General features: G+C 43.4%; 1 protein-coding gene across 1 annotated transcript; it reads left to right on the forward strand.

Annotated features, from left to right (window-relative positions):
- Positions 1-4,779: 4,779 nt before the first annotated feature.
- Positions 4,780-9,744, forward strand: LOC104503247 (carboxymethylenebutenolidase homolog; the record flags this gene model as incomplete). The annotated part of the gene is given in 3 exon segments (XM_010152541.1): positions 4,780-4,994; positions 7,594-7,701; positions 9,585-9,744. Coding segments are annotated over 3 exon segments (483 nt in total), but the record flags the coding sequence as incomplete, so codon positions are not given.
- Between the last annotated feature and the right edge of the window lie 141 nt (positions 9,745-9,885).

Raw genomic sequence — 9,885 nt, forward strand, 5'->3', positions numbered from 1 at the left:
GGCAGTAGGCACTGGGGGAAGCGCTGGGGGAGGCTCTGAGGGGAGCTCTGAGGGGCGCTCTGAGGGGAGGAGGATGTTTCACAACCTGGCTCTGGTGCAACCTGCCCAGGGAGGTGAAGGAATCTCCCTCTCTGGAGAGTTTCTAAACCCCTCAGTGTGATGCCTTGAGTGGTGAGGTCTGGCCCGTGGTGGGAGATGGGACGAGGTGACTTCCATGCTCACCTTCATCCCTGAACCTCCGCCGACCCCCGGAATCGTCATGCCAACCTCGTGCTCTCTGCGTGGTCACCCAAGTCTGCGATAGCCCGTGCCCCAGATGGCCCTGCTGGGTCACTGGCTGTACTGTGTGTAGCCAAATGTCCGGGTCCCAGTCCTGCAGCATTCCCATGTACCCCAAGGAGAGCTCCAGGCCCTTGGCTCCACTCCTGCCCCTTGTGCCTTCATGACCTCAGAAGAATGCTCCGAGTACTGTTCCTAGGCTCGGTTGGTTTACCCTGGTGGCGGTGGATGCCTTGACTTCATCCCGGTTCATTCCCCTGTGCCCTTACCCCCCTCCTCAGCACACAGGTACGTAGTTGGCAGGCAGCGCGTGAACTTTCCTCCAGGTCTTTAAAAGCCGTATTGAGGCAGGATTTCTCACACCTCATGGAAAGGGGAGGATGGTTTGTCTTGGGAGAAAGAAGGCGTTTTCTGTGCATAACCTCTAGCTGCTCAGCCTAGTCGTAACTCTGTTCAGGTGAGCTCTGATGCAGCTCACGATCATAGCCAGCTTTTCAGTCCTGCATTAAAAGCACTGTGTTTAACAGCTCCGCAACCATCCTCGCTCCAGGAAATATCCACAAGATGGGGCCCCTCTCCTTGACTGTCATGAAGATGGCTTTTAGGGGGCTTGACTCTAGTTAGGGTAATCAACCCTGTCAAAACCTGCGGTAATGGTACACGATGGTAGGTCGGAGGAAACCTGGGAGGCTGTAAGGAGCAAAGGTGCTGAATGTTGTCTCTGCGTGCAGCAAGGCACTGCTGGGTTATGATAAAAGGAGGAATGTCACCTCCTCCTTAGGACTCTGGAGTTATTCAGAGGGAGCCCTACTTGTAATACAACATTGTCACACCCTGCATTTTATTTTGCACTGCTGAATGTTTATCGGTTTATCTCCTGGCAAAATCAGATTGCCCTAGGATATCATTAACACTTGACAAGCCAATGAGTTGGAAGCAGCATGATTTGAATTGTACCCAGAGGGCATTCTGTTTGTGCTTGCTCATCATGAGTAGGATTTTTCTTCTCATACAAACAAATAAATAGAGGTATACTAAGTGGCTTAAGGGAATTTTAACCATGACATTTATTAGTTCCAAAATGCTGAGTTAATCTCTTTGCAATTATCTGTTATTTAAACTTGATTGGCCAAATAGTGCAAAATTACATTAAAATGACTCACAAAACTAAAACTCAATTGGGAGGGGAGGCACCTTAGGCAACCAAAATATATATGACCGAAGAAGTAGCATCCAAAGAATAGCAACTAGTAAAGCTAAACTTCCGCTGTCCAGCATTAGAGAACTCATTAAAGGTAGGAGAAGCCTCTGCTACGGTGTGGACTCTTGCAGAGACCATTTTTTCCACTTTTGTGTCTGCCACTCCTGTCACTAGAGGGTCAGAGCTTGCTGGATGGGAAGACCGGGAGTTGCTACCTTGATTACATGCCATAGAGGAAGCAGAGAAAGGGCTGATGAAGTGTTTCTGAGCAATGGGAAGAATAAATAGAGGGATGAAGGAGAAGGCACAGAAGCGTTTCAAACTGGAGCTGGTTTTCTGTGCTGATGCTGTAAGCCCCAGGCTCATTCTGTGGGTGGGAGAAGAGCACCGATGAGGTGGTGGTAGCATCAGAAGTTCACAGATCAGACTCTGCCTAAACTGGCTCTTACCAAAATTGTTTTATTATTAGGTTTTATTTTATAGAGGGAGCTTATGTGGTAGGCTAAATCTTGGAACTGGGAAGGATAAATCAAGGCAATGGAAGATCTGGGCTGTAAGTAGTTCATGTGTGGTCTTGATAAAATGTGACAGAGTGTCTAAAACTGTGAGACAGTAAAGCATAGTGAGTAAGTTTTTTGAAAAATAAAGGCAGGGCATGCAGCATTTTAAAGTCATAATGAAATTCACATTTCATAAAACTTTGCAAGAAAAGTCAAAAGAGGTGGCAATGCAGCTGATTTCTTAGGGGGAGATCAAACCTGCATAGCTGGCATGTTAAAAGTCTTCATGTGTCTCAGCCACAGAAAAGTTTGAACTGTATTTTATTTGGAGTTTCACAAATGCAAAGAGCTGATCTTACCTGCAAGTGCAAAGAGCTGATCTAAACTGCAAATAGAATGAGATTCCTTAACTAACATCCTTCTGCGTCTCAAATTTGTGGTGATTGAATTATATATAGGTGAAAATCAGGATTCAATTCATAAGCAACTTTTAAAATCCTTGGTTCCTGAAATTTTTATTTAAATGTATTTTAGCTGTACCATATAAATTCTACAGGGTAGGGAGAGACAAAGTGTTCTATTCATGGTCTGCTTAACACTGATCCCTTTTGTGAACTATTCTTACCTACTTTTGAAAACCTGTGCCCATGTCACTTTAATTAGTATTTTTTACCTAGTGTTCACGCTGTTCAAAGCAACGTTATGCTGTGAATTTTGGCACGGTTGTAGGGATAGCCTCAGGACTACAAGGTCATTTACTCCTTTCTGTGAATAATTCGTAAACGTTCTTGGAGTCATTATGTTTAAAAAAAAAAAACATTGATGCAGGGTGTTGGTTTTTGTTTATTAAACTTTGGCAATACTGCTATTTTTGTTTGAACACAGCTTGTGTTTTGACATGTATTTTTAAACAGATCTATTTTAAAAGAAACAAGTCTTTTATTTAAAACTAAATCAATTTTTGTTGGCTTACTGCTCCGATGAACTGCTGGTGGAGGAAAACAGTCGTCCAGCATGATGGTTGCTGAAAGTCTGCTCAGTTACACAGAGTGTGTTTGAAGCCTCATGCCTTTGCTTTGCCTGGGCGTTGGAAAAGGTACTTCTGCCTCATCGTGGCGCTGGCAGAGCTGCGATCAGCCTAACGGGCAACTTAAACTCCAGCTGCATCTTTCGGAGATGACGTGGTGATTGGTTGCAGAAGGTCAGGAGATGAACTTTGTTCACAAAAGGCACCGCTGAGAGATGTCCTTAAAGGGGGACAGCTCTCAGTGTTGGGAACCTTTCCCTGTGTCTCCCCAAAGCACGCTGACCAGTGAAAAGAGCATGACTGGTGTAAAAAGTCAGGATTTGCAGTAATTTATTTTGCTGTTCACTGTATCTTATTGTTTTCTTTTTAATACCATTTACCATGTTCCACACGTTTGTAGCAGAGGAATTGAAGGGGGAGGGAGTTTTGGAAGTGTATTAAAGGCCTTATTTGGCATCTGTTTGAATTACTTGGAGAATCTGGAAGGGGATAAATGGTTAAACTGCATCCCTAACAAAAAATGGTTAAGCATTGAAGAGTACATTTGATTTTTGTTGCCAGCATGCTGTGTTTCACCTTAGTAAGGGGACCATCCAGACCAAGGAATATTGTTCCAGTGCATGCATTTACGTGGGAAGAGTGACTAGCTCTTGCTAATAACCAAACAGTGCCCGTTTGATCGGTTAAGTGACGGCAGAGCTCAGTTAAACAGCTTCGCAGACTAGGGTAGGAAAAAAGGCTCTGTGTGGGACCACCTACTGCTTGGGGGAGGAGGAAGAGTAGGGGGCACCCAAAGTTAGTTGGGTTTAAAAAGTTGCTACAGTGGCCTATCTCCAGTTGAAAGGAACAAGCAATTAAACTGAGCTTGAGGGATTCCTCTGAGAAGGCCTCATGTCATAAACTCTTTGGAAACCTTCACTTGAGGAGAAATGGAGTAGTTTCTGTTTTGTCCTTTAAAATGTATACCTCTGGAGAAGTTACTTATCTGTGATGTATGAGGATATGTTATATGCACCACACTGGTGTATGTCTCTGCACTCCTCTGGCTGCTCTCAGTTCAGATTACATGGTGTGTAACTCTCAGGGAAAACTCTCTGTGGTTCTACCTTCTCCAAGTTGATTTATTAGAACTTTTAGAGATGCTGGTTAATGGTGGGTTCCTGGGAAATGGCTGTACGCTGCAGGGGATACAAGGGACCAGCAAAGTGCATGTAGACAGCAGCAGCAGCAGCCTTGGATTCCCCATGGAGGAAGGGAAGGGGGACAAGCACAATGAAAACTCGGAGGGAAAAAGTAGTCAGAAAAGCAGCATGCTGACAGTGGGGTCTTACAGGAGTGACAGCAAGAGGTTACCAGGTGCCAGCCTGAGAGGAGGAGCTGTAAGAGACCACATGAGAGGAATGGTTATGAAGCACAGTGTGCGGGAACATCACATGGAAATGTAGTTATCACATGCTTGATTGCTCCAGGCACAAAGCTAGGAATGGTGGACTGACATAAGCCCTTCTTCTGGCCTTACCGCGCTCCCAGGTTATGCTGACTGACCTGGAATTCACAAATACTTATGGGAACCAGAGAGGGCTGGTGCCAAGAGCCTGCTTCCAATAAACACCTGGACCCTTCACCTCTAACCTTGCAGTATCAAGTGGGCGTTACTAGGTGCGTGGAGGGGACTGTAGGGACTGCATGAAGATTATGACCCACAATCAACATTGTTACTGCAAATGAGTTATATTACTGTTTGTCCTTTTTGCTTTCCGGCAGGTTCCTAGATGGCTAATGAATCAAGGCCCTGCCCGTGTGGTATCGGGGACAGGTTCGACTATGAGGGTTGTGGGCAGGAAGTGCAAGTTGAGCACATCAAGGCGTATATTTGCAGCCCCCCTGCCAGCACAGACAAAGCTGTGATTGTGATTCATGATATATTTGGATGGCAACTCCCAAACACCAGATACATGGCTGATATGCTCGCGGCTAATGGATACATGTAAGATACCTATTCTTCTTCAAGAAATCCCACTCTATGATTTCTAGCCTTACGTTAGAACTGTTTGTCCCATAGGTGAGAGGAAACAATTACCAGGGCAGTTTGAGTGATACATTTCCGTAACACAAAACCACGAGGAGCATTGCAGTGAAATGCAGTACAGCACGCTTCCTTCATACCTTGCTGTTTGCCGAAGTCACTGCACAGATAGAAGGTGTAGAATGTTGAAAACATGATGCAGTATAAAGTGATACTGCTGATTTTCCCAGCAATGTGAGATGGCTTTAAAAAGTAGTGCGTTCTGAAACAGAAGTATGTATTCTGTTTTTTGGAAGTCTTTTTAAAATAAACAGTCATTCAAGCTAATTTATGTGATGAGGTTTAAAAAGAAATTGTCATTAGCAGAAATATGACTGAATTTCATATTTTTTGTGTGTGATTTTGTATGTGCACATGGAGTATGTGCATGATTCACATGCACACACTGGGTATTAAATACAATTCCCTTCCCCCCCTGCACATCTTTTACACTCATTTTTGGTATCCTACAGCAGTTCAGTTCCAAAATGTAGCAACATCTTGCAGTAACTGGATGTGCTGCAAAGTACTCCATTCACAGTGTACGTTACAAACATTCATATAGGGTTGGGGTACTCCACAGTGTGCGTTACAAACATTCATATAGGGTTGGGACTGGCTTACAGTTTAAAAAAATAAACTTCCACCTACTTCTGTAGTGATCTAATTTTGGGAGATGGTGCCTGTAATACTCTCAGTATGAGGGAAGTCAGATGTCAGCAGACAGTTACCATGTGGCTGAGGTCTGTCTGGAGCTGAAAGGAGCTCTATTTCTCTGTGAGATAAAGACACTCTGTGAGAATCAGGGCTTTTTGGTACACCAGACCAATGAATTGGCCTGCAGTCTGTTCTTTGCTACTGTCTTTCCTGAGGAGTTGACATCCCATGTTCTGCCCCATGATTGGAAGCATGTTTGTCTTGTGACAAAATGCAATCATTCTCAACATGGGATGGAACATAAACCTTTCAGGCTGTGCAGGACACTGGGAAATTGCTAGTATGCCAGTGTGCTTCCTTATTACACTGAGAACCCACTCAGTCAAAACTACCCAGTGCCTGATGAACTGGTATTTCTCCACACTGCTTTACTTCCTGTGAATTTGCCCTGTGATTCATGCCATGTCGTAGTTCTTTCTGTAATACTGTCTTTCCTTCCATCTGTACTGCTAATACCGCAGTGGCCAAGGGAAGGCTGGTGTTTCCATTGCTCTAGGCAGGAGGAGAGATGAGAGTTTTCAGGCAGCTGTGTCTCGATGAAGAGAGGCCATGTGTGTCTTCCCTCATTGCTTCACAATGCTGCCAAACTGGGGCGCCATTGTTTATTGAGAGGAAAAGAGCTGCATTTTTTCCTAGTGTAGTATGGGATGAGGAGCTGAGACCTGTATTTCAAAGACCACAATAAGGCTGATGGCTTGTTTGAGTGGGGAAAATCCTCTTCTATGTGAGCTTTGAAACGTTCCCTTTCCAAACGATACGTAGCCTTACTTATCCAAAGGCTGTGCAGTTTTGTCCATACCTTTTCAAACACAAGTGTGCCGTGGATGTCACTGCTTTTTCACAGAAATGATCAAACAGTTAAAAAAAATAAATGCTTGCAACATACTTTGGTCTGCTTTAGGCCAAACTGATAGAGTCATTTCACCATGATCATTATGATACATGTTGTGTGTCTGAGAAGGCAAAGAGCCAAGACATTTGATAAGTGAAAGATGATAGCTGTTTCCCAGGGATCCCATTGCTTCCCTGTGGGCTGGGCTTGGGAGAAGACACAGCAGCATCTAGGAGTGACCTAGTGAGGGCAGCGTCCAGCATCCCTCCTTGTTTCCTTCTGCATGAAGAGACTGTGTTATCCACTAGTGACTGCACCATCACCACTCTGCTGCTGGTCACTCAGCACATTTCAGCTGGGGTCATCCCGAGCCAGGGTTTGGGCACCCCCGTGATGCAGGAACTCCGTAGTGCTGCATGGACTCTTACTGGACTTCCCTTTTTCCAGTCACCGAATGATGTCCACAGTAAAACACTCCTCTCTTTCTTCCCACACCTTTTCCCTTCACTCTGCTGGCCTCAGTCCATCAGGTGTTTTGGTTTTTTGTTTTTTTTTTCAATTTTCCTAGCTTATAAGCAAACCTCAGGATGTGCTCTGTGGTAAACAACTATTTTATGTAATTGTTTTTGTTTAAATGGAACTCATTAGTGATAGATTTATGTTAAATGGTATTATGCTGTCTTGAAAATCTGACATTGTTGTAATCAGTATTTTCCAGATCTGTATCACTAATTGTATTATTTGGTTTAGACACTGGAAAAAGCCTATATAGATAGCTATAAATGTTTTCTAAAGCTCATAGGCATTTCTGTAGGATAGTTAGCAATGATGTTTAAAAACATGACTAACTCAGGAAAAAGAAATCAAAATAAAACTATGTCTGGATAGAAACTTATCATGCTATGAGGGGCCAAAACATATCTCAGTTTTTGATTAATTAATTAAATTTTGATATTTTTTTTGTGTGCGCAGAGCCATCTGTCCAGACTTTTTTGCAGGAAGAGAAGCTTGGAAACCATCTGATGACTGGTCTAAGTTTGATGATTGGCTGAAAACTCGAGATGCCAGGAAAATAAACAAGTAAGCAGACCACGTCATCCAAATTACCATGTCTCCTCACAGCAGAAAAACAACACCTCTGTAAAGAAAGAAGACTGATTTTTTCAGCATGCTGATAACGCTTTGGAATTCTTTTGTTAGTGCATCTGTCCTTGGCAGAGTGATAGAAAACTCTGTGACTAGAAGGAACAATGACAGACAGTTTCCCAAATTTGACTTAAAACGAAACAAGATGAAACATTTGAAGGAGGGAGGAAGAATGAGAGCTGGAGCAGTGGGAAAAATAGGCAATTACCAATTGCTTCTCTTCATTGAAAGGGGTTGGTTTCCTGCTCTTTGTAGACCAGGTGTGTTCTTGGGCTGTTGAACTCGGGCTGCTAGAGGATGCCAAGGTCCTTTGCCAAGCAAAGGCATTTTCTTCTCTGTAACTTGGACTAGAATCTTCTGGCCTCTAAATCTTGGTGAAGGGGTAGTGCCCTTCAGCTGTTTGGCTGTAGGATAAATGACCCTTGTGTCCTCAGTGAAGAAGTGTGTGTAGGGACCATTGGAAAACAGAAGCTACACGTGTGAAGCAGTCCTTGAGGAGCACAGCTCTGGCAGTGATGTGTGGCTTGTCATGGCTTCCAGTTAGCTTTGAATTTAAGCTGTTGGTTAATTTTAACTTGTTAATGGTAGCAAGTAAAGTCTCCAGTTGTTTCAGCCCTGATCCCGAAGAGATCATGTCTTCCCCTCCTGTTTGCAACACTGCCTGAGCATTTGTCAGCAAAAACCTGTCACTAGCAGAGGTGCTCTGCTGCCTTGGTAACACAGAAGGAAGCTGTTGGCAAGACAGTACCGAGAAGGGGTCAGACTAATTAGAGACCAAACTAATTTCCTGAGAATAAGGAGAGCAAATACCTTTCTTGGTCTGTTGGCACTAGCTACATAGGTGGTTTCTGAGGTTAGGTATTTGGTGAGAAGGTTATGGGAGGCATAACTGAATCATTTCCAGAGAGCTCCTGTCTCAGAGGGGTCAGTTGTTGTGGAAACTTTTTAGGTTGGAATCTGTCCCCTCTCTGCTGTGATGGGAAGGAAGGGTTGGGCTCTGCCTGGCTTTTCTTACAGATGATTCGTGTTTCATGTCACCTTCAGTGAAGAAAAGGACCTGAATTTGCTTCTTTGTGTGTTTGTGCGCTGGTGGATAATGTGGTGTTTGCAAGGCTGATGAATTGACAGCGTGTATAGCTTGTGTGCCCCAGGGGGCAAGGAACCGGGGCTGAAAATATAGTCTTGAGGTGATATAAAAGCCTTAACTGCTACCTCTCTCCCAGCAAAAGTTTCTCTTTACTGCCTCTGCATGGTGACACCTGCTTCAGGGGTAAATGGGTGTTTTCAGAATACAGCTTCTGGGCAACTGTATTTTGAGCTACATTGTAAATTCTGAAAACATGTTTGTTACATTCACTTTCCTGCAGCAAATATCTCAGATGCTAACTTACAGTTGTTGTCAGCATTTTGACTGTCTAATGAGTAGTATGCTCTAGAGAGGATTTTCTATGTCTATCTACATTTACAAAGGAAAAAATTCATCCAGCTTCCCAGAGAATTTTGAGGTTTTTTAACTCTTAGATAGGTGTTTAATTAATCATCTACTTTTCATCCCTTAGGTTTCCTTTGATGCATGTTATTCATGTTGTGTTTTTATTTAATTCCATTCAGTTCTTTTTTTTTTCCTCTTCCTGATGGTTTCAGATCAGCAACCCCTAATATTTGCCTGAAATAATGATTTATTTGAAGTATGAGAAGGAAAATATAGTAGCAGCATGAGATGGGGACACTTATATGCATCTCTACATGTTCTTTTCATATTTCCAAATACTGTTTTAAATATGGGTGCTTAATTTGCATTTGTTCATATGTTACAGAGAAGCTGATGCTGTCCTGAAGTATCTAAAGGAACAGTGTGGTGCAAAGAAATTAGGGGTCGTTGGTTTTTGTTGGGGTGGTGTTGCTGTGTGTCACCTGATGATGACATACCCGGAATTAAAGGCTGGTGTATCTCTCTACGGTAGGTAATACAAGAATGTAATACAAGCAGTTACACATGCATGTGTATGTTGCCTAGCTTAAGTACTTGATCTGGCATTATTTCTTCAAATCAGGCTGTCAGCTGATGAAGAGAGATGTTTTGCTTGGGAATAGTTCAAAACTGCACCAGGGGAGGTT

This window comes from Eurypyga helias, unplaced genomic scaffold, assembly GCF_000690775.1.
Source record: "Eurypyga helias isolate BGI_N326 unplaced genomic scaffold, ASM69077v1 scaffold49545, whole genome shotgun sequence".
NCBI lineage: Eukaryota > Metazoa > Chordata > Aves > Eurypygiformes > Eurypygidae > Eurypyga > Eurypyga helias.